The 13891-nt window shown below is 34.8% G+C and overlaps 1 protein-coding gene and 2 pseudogenes across 1 annotated transcript; all 3 read left to right on the top strand.

Moving 5' to 3' along the window:
- Window positions 1-706: 706 nt before the first annotated feature.
- Window positions 707-1866, top strand: LOC113856016 (acidic endochitinase-like). Its single transcript, XM_027487638.1, has 2 exons — window positions 707-1738; window positions 1821-1866. Exons 1-2 carry the CDS (start codon window positions 708-710, stop codon window positions 1864-1866), a joined length of 1077 nt encoding a protein of 358 aa, XP_027343439.1. The 5' UTR covers window position 707.
- Window positions 1867-1877: 11 nt separating this feature from the next.
- On the top strand, window positions 1878-8848 carry LOC113856015 (annotated as a pseudogene).
- A 932-nt stretch (window positions 8849-9780) lies between these two features.
- Window positions 9781-13447, top strand: LOC113856014 (annotated as a pseudogene).
- Window positions 13448-13891: the final 444 nt, after the last annotated feature.

Genomic DNA, 13891 nt, shown 5'->3' with positions numbered 1-13891 from the left:
TGTGGTTAAGGAATATGGTTAAGGAAATGGACCAAAATAAAACAATTCTGCAACCGTAGCTACTAGATAAAACAACCAACAATAGAATTATGCAGTAAAATAATTCAACGATGCAAATATACAATTTCTCGGTGTAACATCAACCGAAGAGATTAATAAACGTAAAATAGACGTCATACCAATTCCCCCGTATTTTTTGGGGGTGAATGACCTTTATAAATACTCCTCATATATCTCTTTCGTTAATATTCAAATTTCTTTGACAATACTAAACACAACGTGATGTTAATAATTCACCAATATTAAAATTAAAAGTTTAAATGATTCTATTTCTAGATTTTAATCTCTGTATAAATGGAATGTTTTTAATCAATGAATGCAATTAATTTTGTAACATATTTTTAATCTGAGTTTTCTTACCACGTTGCATGCATCTACACGTACGTACTCTACAATGTACCGAATATTAACTGGTAGTAAATATTGGTGTTGTGATGAAAAAAGACTGGACCGTGTGCAGTCAAAAAGTCAATTGCTCGGGTTGGGGTGGAAAGAGAGACGAAATGAGTTAAAGGCGTGGATGATTTTGTAACCAAACCGCGTGAAGGTGTTGTTGGAGATCACTTGGAGTCACAAGTCAAAGATGTTAGATTGGATTGATACACAGAAGTCACAAGTGGAAGTGAAGATAATAGAAGCATAGCAAGATGAACAAAACTCTTCTGCTTCCCTTTCTACTTCTACTGCTCTTCCTACTACTTCACCCCTCTGTAGCCGAAGACATTGCCATTTACTGGGGTCAAAACGTGAAGGAGGGAAACCTTAGTGAAACATGTGCAACAGAAAAATACTCCTTTGTCAACATCGCATTCCTTTCCACCTTTGGGAATGGCCAAACCCCTCAACTCAACTTGGCAGGTCATTGTGACCCTTCTACTAATGAGTGCGCTGCGATTGGTAGAGACATTAGGTATTGTCAAAACCAAGGAATAAAGGTGCTCCTCTCTATTGGAGGAAGCAGTTATTCTCTATTAGCTTCCTCCGAGGATGCTAAAAATGTATCGGATTACTTGTGGGACAATTTCCTAGGTGGCTCCTCATCATCACGCCCACTTGGAGATGCAGTGTTAGATGGCATTGACTTCGACACAGAGCAAGGCAATGCATCATTCGTGGAAGACCTTGCACGTTATCTTTACCTTCTTTCACAAACAAAAAAACAACCTGTGTACTTGTCTGCAGCACCTCAGTGTCCATTTCCTGATTCCATGCTGGGTTCTGCCCTTGGTACTGGCCTTTTTGACTATGTCTGGGTACAATTCTTCAACAATCCTATATGCGACTATACCGAAAAAAATTTCAACAACTTTTTGAGTGCATGGAAGCAGTGGACAACATCGTTGAAAAAAGGAAAATTATTTCTGGGGTTACCAGCAGATGAAGCTGCAGCTCCAGGTGGTGGTTATGTTCCAGCTAATGCATTAGTGTCTCAGGTCTTACCTGCAATAAAGTCTTCACCAAATTATGGAGGTGTGATGTTGTGGTCAAGGTACTATGATAAAATGTCTGAATACAGTACCCACATTCAAAATTTAACAATAAATCCGACAGTGAAGCCTCTATGCACAAATCAAAGTCTTCCCACGTGCAGGAGCCATGATAGCGGTTTTGTGGAACGTTTTGGTAACATGTCCACGGTTGGTACCAAAGTTTATGTCGGCGTGGACAATGATCTGCAGTGCTGCGAGATTATATGTAGGAACAATTGTTCCTGTGACGCCTATGCTCCAATAAATCACATTAACAAAACTGGATGTCAGATATGGGGCAAAGGAACCAAATTCCTTAAAGCTTCTGGGGAATTAGCTCTGCCAATCTACGTTTCCGCAATGGCCCAAGAAGAACCGCCAATCGATGTTGTTAAACACGAAGGTATGTTTAGAGTCCGTACCTCAAAAGGTCGTTATGTTGCCGTTAAGATGTCTCATGTCAGCTAGTAATGAAGTCAAAATTTTGAGCGATCCGCCTCCTAGGAGCTATCTTTTGACAGGCTCAATTTTTAAATACTAATGACAATCTTAAACGACATAATTAAGAAATAAAAAAACTAATATGTTAAATGAAAATTATCAGCTTGGTTATTTCTCTTGACTCTTTGGAAGGATGTCCAGGCTCCTTGCTATAGGATATGGATTAAGCATGCGTAAATAATAAACCCTCTAACCTCCATCTAAAATTTTTGCCTCAATAACATTTTGAGAGTTGTAAATTATCTTCCGGTGGCTTGCAGTAAACAGGTGGTGGAAATGGCTCCTCATTGGGGTGGGAGCATCTCTTGCAATACCTGTGATCTTCTATTTATGTCGTGCCTTGTGGAGAAAATACAAAGCAAAAGGTAACTAACACAGTAAAATTTAACTATGGTTTTACTAGTTTTAAGCATTTAAGGCCTCTTTATAACGTATATTTTCATGTCACACTGCTAGTGGATAGAAAAGCGACGCAGAAGAAGCTGTTACATGAGATTGGAGGTAATGCAATGCTTTCAATGGTGTACGGCAAAACCATAAAAAATAAGAACAAGGTAAAGACAAGCAGTGAGGTTGAAATATTCGCTTTCGAAAGCATTGCTGCTGCCACAGAGAATTTCTCAGCTGCTAATAAGCTAGGAGAGGGTGGTTATGGACCTGTTTATAAGGTAATTTGAAACTATATGCATAAGAATTAATCTGCATGCTTAAATTTGAAAGAATAATAATTGATATAATGACAACTTCAGGGAACATTAAGTGATCGGCAAGAAGTGGCAATAAAGCGACTTTCTAAAAGTTCAGGACAAGGGCTAACAGAATTTAAGAATGAAGCCAAACTCATGGCCAAACTCCAGCACACTAATCTTGTAAAGCTTTTAGGATTCTGCATCCAAAGAGATGAAAGAATATTGGTCTATGAGTACATGTCTAACAAGAGCTTAGACTTCTACCTATTTGGTAGGCTTTCATTTATGATCTTAACAAAGGTAAGAATGTGGCATATGTTAGCCTATACCATATTTACATGTATCCTTACCTTTAAACAGATTCAACTAGAAAGAATTTGCTAGACTGGAAAAAACGCTTGAACATCATTGGAGGCATTGCTCAAGGACTTCTTTATCTTCACAAGTATTCAAGATTAAAGGTGATACATAGGGACCTCAAAGCAAGCAATATATTACTTGATGATGAGATGAATCCTAAAATATCTGACTTTGGCATGGCTCGAATATTTGGTGTATCTGAAGAAAACACAAATAGAGTTGTCGGTACATAGTAAGTTTATAAATTTTCATGCATTTCAAAATTTCTGTCTTCTATTTATCTTTATGCATGCAAACAATCTCTCTTTGCAGTGGATACATGGCTCCTGAGACAATAAATGGGGTAGTGTCCGTCAAAACAGATGTATTTAGCTTTGGTATATTGCTATTAGAGATACTTAGTGGCAAGAAGAATAATAGTCGCTATCATTCGGATCGCCCGCTCAATCTCATAGGATATGTAAGTTTCTCAAATGAATACTAGTCCCTTAAATTTATGCTTATCAAAGGTTAAGTTTTTTTCAATTTTTTGGTGGATGTTGGGATTCTTGCAGGCGTGGCAGCTGTGGAATGAAGGTAGAGCTTTGGAACTAATAGACCCAGCATTAAATGAATTAAGTTCTCAAAATGAAATTTTGAGGTGTATTCATATTGGCCTCGTGTGTGCACAAGAACAAGCAACAGACAGACCAACAATGTTAGATATTGTTTCTTTTCTATCAAACGATACAATCCAACTTGCCCAACCAAAGCAGCCAGCATTCTTCATCAATGTGCTTGTGGAAGAGTCAGAGCTTCCTTACAGCAAGCAAGAAATTCATTCCTTAAATAAAGTAACAATCTCTAGTACGCATGGAAGATAATTCTACAATTATGTACCCGGTCAATTTGATGATTCCATACAAGAACACTTGACTTCTGACTTCCACTTTAAATTCTCAAGAGTAATGATAATTTCTCTATTTTTTGAATTCTACTTGTTATGATTTAGGGGAAAATAATAAGCTCACTGTTTAAACAGCAGAAAACCACTTGTAATACTAAAAACTATTAAGGAAGTCTCTGTTGTCGTGTCATTGTAATTAATCTATCTTTTTTACACTAATAAATTAAGATTTTTAAGGCAATAAAGTATAAAAATCATAATTTGATGTGCCTACAACATCATTCCAGCTTACTTCAAATGAAATAAGTTTTGGGATTCAGTCAGGTTTAGGGGTTAAACTAATATCGGTCCCTTAGAAAGCTTCTAAACAACGAGTACATTTGGGTCTTAGTTATGCTTCTAACCCATTGAATTCAACTTCATGCCCTTTTCCCATAAGATGCTGTTAAATTAAGCAAAATTACTGGCAACGGAGAGAGAGAAGAATTGGTTCAACATAGAATTGGAAAAAGGAAAATGGTAAACAAGATTTGAGTTCCAATCCGGTTGACAACGTGTTAAGGTATACAACATTTACCCTGTGAGCAGTGTAAGAAACATAGTACGTTGGTTTTGACGTGAATATAGAGTACAGGTTTAAGAACAATATATGGACCAAAACCAAAACAAATCTGCAGCGGTAGCTACCCGATAAAATTACCAATAGACTTACGCGGTAAAATAATTCAATGATTCAGAATTGAATGAGATAAAATTAGTCTTCGAAAGAGTTCATGAAAATAACTTGTATAAATAACATCTTTTTAAATTATTTCAATAAATTTTATTATCAAATTTATGTGCTCAGAACTTACTGAATAAGTGTTCAATTGAGTTGTGTACAATCCAGAATTCCAGATGACTCCAGTAATTCTTGGTAAGTGAACGTGTCTAGAAAAAAAGGAAGAGAAGAAGGGTTTCAATCTGACTTGCTCCATTACTTTCAACTTCATACAAGTGAAGGATAATTACAATGACTACTACTGATACAATTAAGAGAACCTGTTCCATGGAATGCATAACTACACTTTAGATTAACTGAGAACATAATCTAATAATTTTAAATCAAATCTCAGTTCAGAGTATACTAGAATTTTTCCCTATTTATATATAATCTAATAACTAAACAACTCATGCTTTCTGGCCTAATTTCCCGAGCCAGCAGCCGGCTCACCTGCTTCATAACAAAATCATTGTAATAGTCATCAAATTTTTGTATATTTCAGTCTTAGTTTAGTCGTTTTATCGTCATCCTGTAGTATTTGATGGCATTTAAAAAATTAGTCGTTTTCCCATGGAATATTCTCGTTAACAAAAAAGAATGGGACACATACGTTGACAAGTTCGAGGTAAACAAAGAATTGCAAGGTACAACCGCTTAAAATAACTGCCATAATTAGCTGTCTACATTTTACAATTCCATGGACCTGTGATTTGACAACATATTCCAAGTTAACTAGCCTTCTGTTAAAATACCAAATGGGAACATTGGGTACAGCAAGAGTCCTCCTCTTTCTCACATTCACATTCAACTTCACAAGGCTTCAGTGTTTTAGGAGTGGGAATGACACATTAACGCAAGGAGATCACTTTGATCTGGGCACTATAACCTCAGCTTCTCAGGACTACGAACTAGCTTTCTTCTTTTTTCGGGTCTATTCAAGTTCCAGAATGTACCTTCAAATAACAAGCGTCGTAGGTTTCCCCTGGGTTGCCAACCAAAATGCCCCTCTTAAGGGACAACCGAAACTCTTAATTGATGATTACGGTAGTTTGGAAATCTTACACGACAACGATACCAAGTCCATAACGTTATACTCGAGTGAAGCTACACATAAAATCAATGCCACAGCCACTCTGCTTGATACCGGCAACTTCGTACTGCGCGAAATGAACCCAGATGGCATTGTGAAACAGATTTTGTGGCAAAGTTTTGACCATCCCAACAACATTTTGTTGCCAGGAATGAAACTAGGATTCAATAGCAGAACAGGGAAGAATTGGACCCTAACATCTTGGATCGGCCCACATACACCTGCAATGGGCTCCTTCACTCTAGCTGTGGACCCAAACAAAAAGGATCAATTGGTCTTAATGTGGCAAGGCATCCCTTACTGGACTAGTGGCCCATTTATTGATGGCGCTTTTGTCAATTTGAAATTGAACCCATCGGCAAGCGAGTATAAAATCTACTTCACCTACGTGTCAAATGAAAATGAAACATTTTTCATTTATAATTCCACGTCACCCTCGGGGTTGGGAAAGTTTGATTACCTTGGTTTGAATTCAAAAGGTGAATTATACGGCAAAGGTTCTGTTTCTTGCAGCAGTGACAACCCTGCTCGGGTGAGTGGATGTGTGCATATGAGGTTCCCAACTTGCAGGAACCAAAATGCCTATGTTTCCACCATCAACTTCAAGCATGGTAATATGTCCCAACGAGGGTACAAGAATGAGGATTTCGACATGCTCTCTCTTTATGATTGCGGAGTCAAGTGCTTGAATAATTGCTCTTGTTTTGCCTACTCCTCCACAACTAAGGATAACACTGGCTGCCAAATGTGGGATTGGAGGACCAAATTTCTCACGTCTTCTACTGGAAGACCAATTTACTTCATCAACAATAGCTCTGACGTAGGAGGGAATTTTGGAGGTAACTTCATAGCTAGAGTAGTAAATATAGTAATGTATGTGCACTCATCATATTCAAAAGCATTGTTGGTTATTGCTCTATTTCTTTCTTTTGCTGTTTTGGGTTTCATATTCCTATTAGGTAAATGCTAATTAATTTTTTTCAGAGAACTTCAAAAATATCTCTCTCCTCTCATTTCTAACTCAGTTCAATGTAATTTTTCATAAAGCATTGGTTAGCAAGACCCTTATTATTATTACGCTTAGAAGAGATATGAGTAATATGTAGATAACGAAAATATAAAGCTGAACCGGGTTTGCCTAAAAGTTACTTCATGGGTTGAAGGAAAATGGCAATGATGAGTTTGGTTTTTGTCAGATGTAGCCCAAATGAGAAAGGTATGGTTAGCGAGTGCGGTTGTTGGACCTCTACTGATACTTGTATCATCCCTTGTGTTTTACGTATTGTGGAGGAAACGCAGAATGAAAGGTAAACTTTCGTGCTGAAGTTTAACAAGTGTCTTGGATAATCTTTGATCATTTTTACCTTCTAAATTTAACCTTCTACTTGCCCTTATTACCTGCAGAAGGAGAAAGATTGAAACAAAAGAAGATATTATGTGAGATTGCAACACCTTCCCCTGTAAACATCAAACGCACAAAAATTAATAAAATTGAAGCCACAAACCATGCAATGCACATGTTCAGCTTTGAAAGCATTGAATCGGCAACTGATAATTTCTCTTCAGGAAATAAGTTGGGGGAGGGTGGCTTTGGACCTGTATACAAGGTAAGATATAGATACATCTTAGTATTGTTATTTTTCTTTTGATGTCCATAGGTAGTAATAGAAAGGAAGCCATTCAAAGATAATAATGAGAGATGAAAGCTTCACAACATTGTATTTTCATCTGACTTCTCTCAACATTTATCAATAAAATACGTAAGTAAAACTTAGGTTGTGTGCGTGATTGAATGAATAAATTAACATTTCAGGGACAATTACTAGATGGTCGAGAAATAGCAATAAAGAGACTTTCTAGAAGCTCAAGGCAAGGGTTAGCAGAGTTTAAGAATGAGGTTAAACTAATTGCCAAATTCCAACATACTAACTTAGTCAAGCTCCATGGTTTTTGCATTGAAAGAGAAGAAAGGATGTTGATATATGAATATATGCCTAACAAAAGCTTGGACTTTTACCTTTTTGGTATGCAAAACTTTACATGATCTAGCTAATTTAATTAATTTATTAAGTTCTTCAATTGTGTCAAAATGCCACAATTACATTTATGCTTACCAATTTGTCGACTATACGGGTATAGATTCCAACAAGAAGACTTTGTTGGATTGGAAGAGAAGATTTGCCATCATTAAAGGAATAGCACAAGGGCTTGTTTATCTTCATACATATTCCAGACTGACAGTAATACACAGAGACTTAAAGCCGAGTAATATTTTGCTTGATTATGAAATGAATCCAAAGATATCTGATTTTGGTTTGGCAAGAATATTTAGGTTGAAAGAACCTCAAAAAAGCACAAATAGGGTTGTTGGAACTTAGTAAGTACATGGAAAATTTTAAATCTATTTCAAAATTTTATATCTTAATGTATTAATTTCTTAAATAAATCTAATTTTTATTCATTATTTATTGTTTTAGTGGCTATATGTCTCCAGAGTATGCTTTAAATGGCATTGTCTCGACCAAACTTGATGTTTTTAGTTTCGGAGTATTGATGCTTGAGATTGTGAGTGGCAGGAAGAATGCTTGTAACTGTGATTCGGATTATCCCCTGAATCTCATAGGATATGTAAGTTTTATGTTTCTCCCAAAAGTCATATATTTGCATAAATATTTTAGAAAATCAGGTATTACCAATCCAATACTATTTGGATGTTTTCAGGCTTCACAGTCGTGGAAGGAAGGTAAAGCTTTAGAATTATTAGAACCTGTATTGAAGGAAACATGCGCTGCTAATGAAGTGTTAAGATGTATTCATATTAGCCTTTTATGTGTGCAAGATCGAGCTAAGGATAGACCAACAATGTCAGATGTGGTATCTTTCTTGTCAAGCGAAGCTATTATGCTAGCTGAACCAAAACAACCAGCATTCTTCACTAATACTAGAGTAGATGATCCCAAATGTCCTGTCGCTGGTCCAAGAATTCATTCTCCAAATAATGTAACTATTTCAACATTGAGTGGTAGATAAATGTAAGATCAACTGAAGTGATGAATAAACTTGCAAAATCTAACACAGGTGAATATAACCATATGGTTTCCGCCGTTTTGTCCCCTCAGCGGTGAGTAGCAATTAAATTAGAGTTTTACAAAAAGAAAAGAGATATGAAGGGGAAAAACAGTGGTGTGATGAAAAGAGAGGAAAAAAAAAAGAATATAAAGAAAAAATGGCGTTATTCATTAAATTATGTAATTGGATTATGTGTAAAATGTTGTCTGAAAACAACAATTGTGCACCATGTGGATTTTTCGTACTCCCTGTTTTTTCTTTTACAATTTAGTAATTCTATTTTGTTTATTTTATATTATCATTTTATAAAATTAATGAACAACTATTTTTTATAATTTCATCCTTGATAAACAATGTGTATTTGGTGGAGGATAGTAAATAAATGAGATATTAATGAATATAATCGAATTAAGTAATATTTTTTCATAAAATTTAGAATACTAAACATTTTCTTAATTGTTGTGTAAAACCTTAAACATTAAATAAAAAACCAGAAAGAGTAACATGTTGTTTGAGAAACGTGATCCCAAGACCAGTTACCCCAAAACAAAGATGAAAAATGCGAATAGTTACTTTTATTTTTTAAACGTACAAGATATAAAAATAATAGATAATGTTATTGTAAAACTAAAAAATGACTTTTATATATAATTTATTTTTCTCTTTATTTTGGCAAATAAATGAGTGAAATTACATTTATGGTCCTTGACGACGCTGCGACGTGTCATTGATTAGTCATTTTCTTTGTTTGCTGATGAAGCCTCCCACCAATCGGGACTATATAATAAGATAATTGTAAAGGCTCTGCGTGTGTGTTTTGGTTTCCTCCTTTTTCCCAGTTTGATCGGGTAAGGATTCAATTCCAAACAGTTGTTCGCGTGGCTTTCATGGGAATGGATTTTTGGGGAGAATCTGTTGGGAGCAGCACGGGTAGAGAGTTTGTGGCTGGAGGCATAGGAGGAACTGCTGGTATAATCTCTGGTTATCCATTAGACACCCTTCGTGTCATGCAACAGAACTCCAACAATGTTTCTGCATTCAACATCCTTAGACATGTCGTGGCCAAGGAAGGACCAGCTTCTCTCTACCGTGGCATGGCTGCACCTTTGGCTTCCGTCACTTTTCAGGTCTTTTTTAATTAACTGCATTTTCACTTTGTTTAAGTGCAGACATGTTTGGGTGTAACTCACATGGATGATGGGGGTGTGTCTTCTCCGCTTCAATAATTCAACTCATTAGATCACTCTAGATTTCATGTACAATCTTTCAAGCCACCTCACTGCCCCAATCGCCATTCTTTTTTTCTTTTTTCTTTTAGTTTTTAACAATTTTATTATCTGTTGTGCTAAAAATAATAAAAAATTCAAATGAAAGTTTACAATATTTAATGTCATTCATATATTTCAGTTGTAAAAATTTCAAATTAATTCCTTATCCTTTATTTGAATGATAATGCTTTTTCTACTTATATTTGTCAATAAATTTAATGATTGTTTTTTATTTATTTTCTCATGAGTCTAAGATAATATTTATTATATCTTTTTAAATTATGTCATTATGCTCCTTTCCAAACAGTGTTAAATGCTTTATTATCGAGGAGAGATAACGTAAAATAGAAAAAAAAAAACGTAATAAGAAATTTTTAAAAATATAGTAAAATTGTTAATCATATTTTTTAATTTATGAGTTTCTTGTCTTAATTAATGCAGACATAAATTTATGAGTAGAGGCAATAATTAGCAAAATCATTTATTCAGGTTCCTTTCTTTGGTGTATAGAAACTTTAATAAAAGCGAGATAAGTATGTGGGTTAAGAAATGTTTAACATGTTTCATTAAGTATTTTTATTTATTTAAAAATTAATAAATATTATATATTTTTTAGCAAAATAAACATTTTTATTAAATATTTTTTCTAAATTATATTTGTTAGAATTTGTCCATGTTAGTTGATTAGCGCTTATATCTTAAATTATTAAAAATAATTATAGAAAATTAATTTAATTTACAAAAAATTCGTAAGTTAGTGTTCTAACGACAGCATTTATTTTATTATTTTTATACTCAAATTCCCAAATCTATTTTTTATTATATAATATATTATGTATTTTGTTTTTCCTTTTTTATCCTTGTTTCTATCTACTGCTTATTTCAAACTTAAATGGCAAACAATCATTTTTCTTTATCGCAATTCGAAACGTTTTCCATTTTGAAGTTGACTCAACTGTCATTTCCACGTGGGCCGTCGTGTATATGCGTCTCTTTTGCCAAGGTCGGTGCAGGAAAACGAGCACAGAACTTGCAATTACGTAACGATAATTTGAAAAAATAAAATATTATAAATTTTGTTTTTCAAGCTTTAAGTTACGTAGTTCAAACATATTGCTCTTATTCTTATGTACCTCCCACACACAAATAATTCTAAATTTTTTAACATTTTAATAATATTAATTAATATTTTCATTTTATTTTTAATCGTATCACATTATTTTTTTAACTTTTTTCTCTTTTATTTTTATTCTACTTTAGTTGTTACAAACATTAAAAATGGTCATGTGCCATTCGTGGCTATGAAAATTTTGAAGAAATAACAAATAATAGGGAGTCCATAAAATTGGTCTACTGCATTCCCGTGTAAACGGTTGGCTTAAGTACGTAAAGTTTTATTTTGTTTAAACTATTTTAAAATCTTTGTTTTTTATATTTATAAAATTTAACATTATTAAATAAAAATTAAATATTTTGTACATATTATTTTTAATGCTTATTGTGAGAATAGTAAGGACGATCTACAATGTCTTTTAGTCATCTTGATTAATCAATTTAAAGGATTTGTCTAAGTTATTTTACGAGGTAAATAGTTCTATCTTAAATAAATTAATAAAGTTAAGACAATACGTTAAAAATAAAATAAAATTTTTACTAACAAAATTATATTAAACGGAGTTATTTAATTTTACACAAAAAACGAAAAATAAAATCCTTGGTAAAATGTGACTGACTACAAGAGAAGTGATGATTTTATTTGTTTTGGGTGCAGAACGCTATGGTTTTCCAAATTTATGCAGTTCTCTCAAGGGCATTTAGCCTGTCTGCGTCTATTAATGAGCCTCCTTCCTTCAAGGGTGTGGCTTTAGGAGGATTTTGTGTGGGGGAGGGTTACAGAGTACGTTACTCTCCCCCGTTGAGTTGGTCAAAATTCGTCTTCAGCTGCAAAATATGGGCCAATTAACAGAAACCCAAAAAGGCCCTGTAAGGGTGGCAAAGAGCATTTGGAAAAGGGAGGGGCTTCGTGGCATCTATCGAGGACTTGGCATCACTATGCTCAGAGATGCACCTGCGCATGGCCTCTACTTCTGGACATACGAATACATGAGGAAGATACTGTTGGGTTGGACTCCCAACTATGTGTCCAAAAGTCTAAATTTTTAAGCTCATTTTCTACACACTTAATTGAGGGGAGTGAGAAGTCAGTAGAGTGGGTGAGGGAAGTCCATTTTCGCAGCCTAGTGTGAGCATTTTCGGTGAGAGGCATCAAAAAGAGAGAAGGGAAGTGAGGGAAGAAAAGAAGCTCCAGACCAGCTGCTTCATTTTTCTGATATCCAATTAGTTCACCGTTGGATCGGGCTGAAAATTTTACAACAGATTCGTAACACGGTGCTCTTTGTTCTGACCGTTCGGATTGTCAATTAGAGGTCTGAAGTTGGAGATACTGTCTTCGCACAGAAGCCCTGTTTTTGGTGACTCTGCACAGACCAGCTGCTGAGAAATTGTTATTTCTCCTTAGTTAACCGTTGGATTGAGCTGAAACTTTGACATTAGTTCCCAGACGTATATTTCTTCATTCTGACCGCTGGGATCGTCGATTAGAGGTTTTGGCTGAGAGAAATCGTGTATGAACAGCAGCTCTATTTTGTGAGATTTTCTCTCTTTGGTTAGGCTTTATTGCTTGGTTGTATTAGCTGGTTGTTTGCACGAATTTGTGCAGTATTTTGAGACTCTCTTGTAACCTCATTTGATTATAGTGGAGCTTGATTGACTGGCTTGAGCCCGTGGGTTTTTACTTCTCACATTGAGAGGGTTTTCCCACGTAAATAATTCTCTGTGTCCTTGTGTTTGTTGCTGCCATTTGTTATTGTTGTTACTCCTCACAGGTTCTTGCAAGTTTGGGGAATTGTTTCCGCTGCTCACTTTAGATAATTGTGTTCTTGTGTTTGGTTTTCCCCAACAGATACTTCACCCAGGTTGCAGAAAAAGTAGTCAAGAGAGTTTGAATACTATGCTAATGGCGGGAGGATTAGCAGGGGTAGTGAGTTGGGTTTTTAGCTACCCTTTAGACGTTATAAAGACAAGAATGCAAGCTCAGACATCATGCACTTCGCTGAAATACAAGGGCATTTTGGATTGCCTTCAAAAGAGCGTTCAAGAGGATGGATACGTCGTGCTGTGGAGGGGTTTAGGAACTGCGGTTGCTAGAGCGTTTGTCGTCAACGGTGCTGTATTTTCTGCTTATGAGATCTCTTTAAGGTGTCTGTTTCACAACTCAAGCATCCAAACGTAGGAAACGATTGTTTTGAGGTAGACATGATAATGGGATACCACATCTCAGCTATTCATAATCAATACCATCTCTCATATTTTATTATCAAACAGTGGAATGAATTTCATGTCTCATATTTGATAATCAATATCGTTACTTGATTGTATTTTTTCTACCTTTAATTTAAATTATGTTTGATTTTGATTTATAACTTTTTTAAAATTAATTAATTTTTTTAAATCATATAAATTAGTCTTTATCAAGTTTTTTTCACTAAAAATTCATTAATTAAAATATCAAAATTATCTCCATATAAAATTGAATCTCACATATTATAAAATTATTTAAATTTTATCTAAACTTTTTTCCCTTTCTAAAACACTTTTGTTGAAATGAAAGAGGTTAATAAATAACTTCGACTATTCAATAAAACGTATCCTAGGCAAATAAAAAATAATAATGTAT

This window comes from Abrus precatorius, unplaced genomic scaffold, assembly GCF_003935025.1.
Source record: "Abrus precatorius isolate BTA unplaced genomic scaffold, Abrus_2018 Scaffold11, whole genome shotgun sequence".
Taxonomy (NCBI): Eukaryota; Viridiplantae; Streptophyta; class Magnoliopsida; order Fabales; family Fabaceae; genus Abrus; species Abrus precatorius.
The sequence above is the reverse complement of the archived record's forward strand: the minus strand, read 5'-3'. Positions and strand labels throughout refer to the sequence as shown.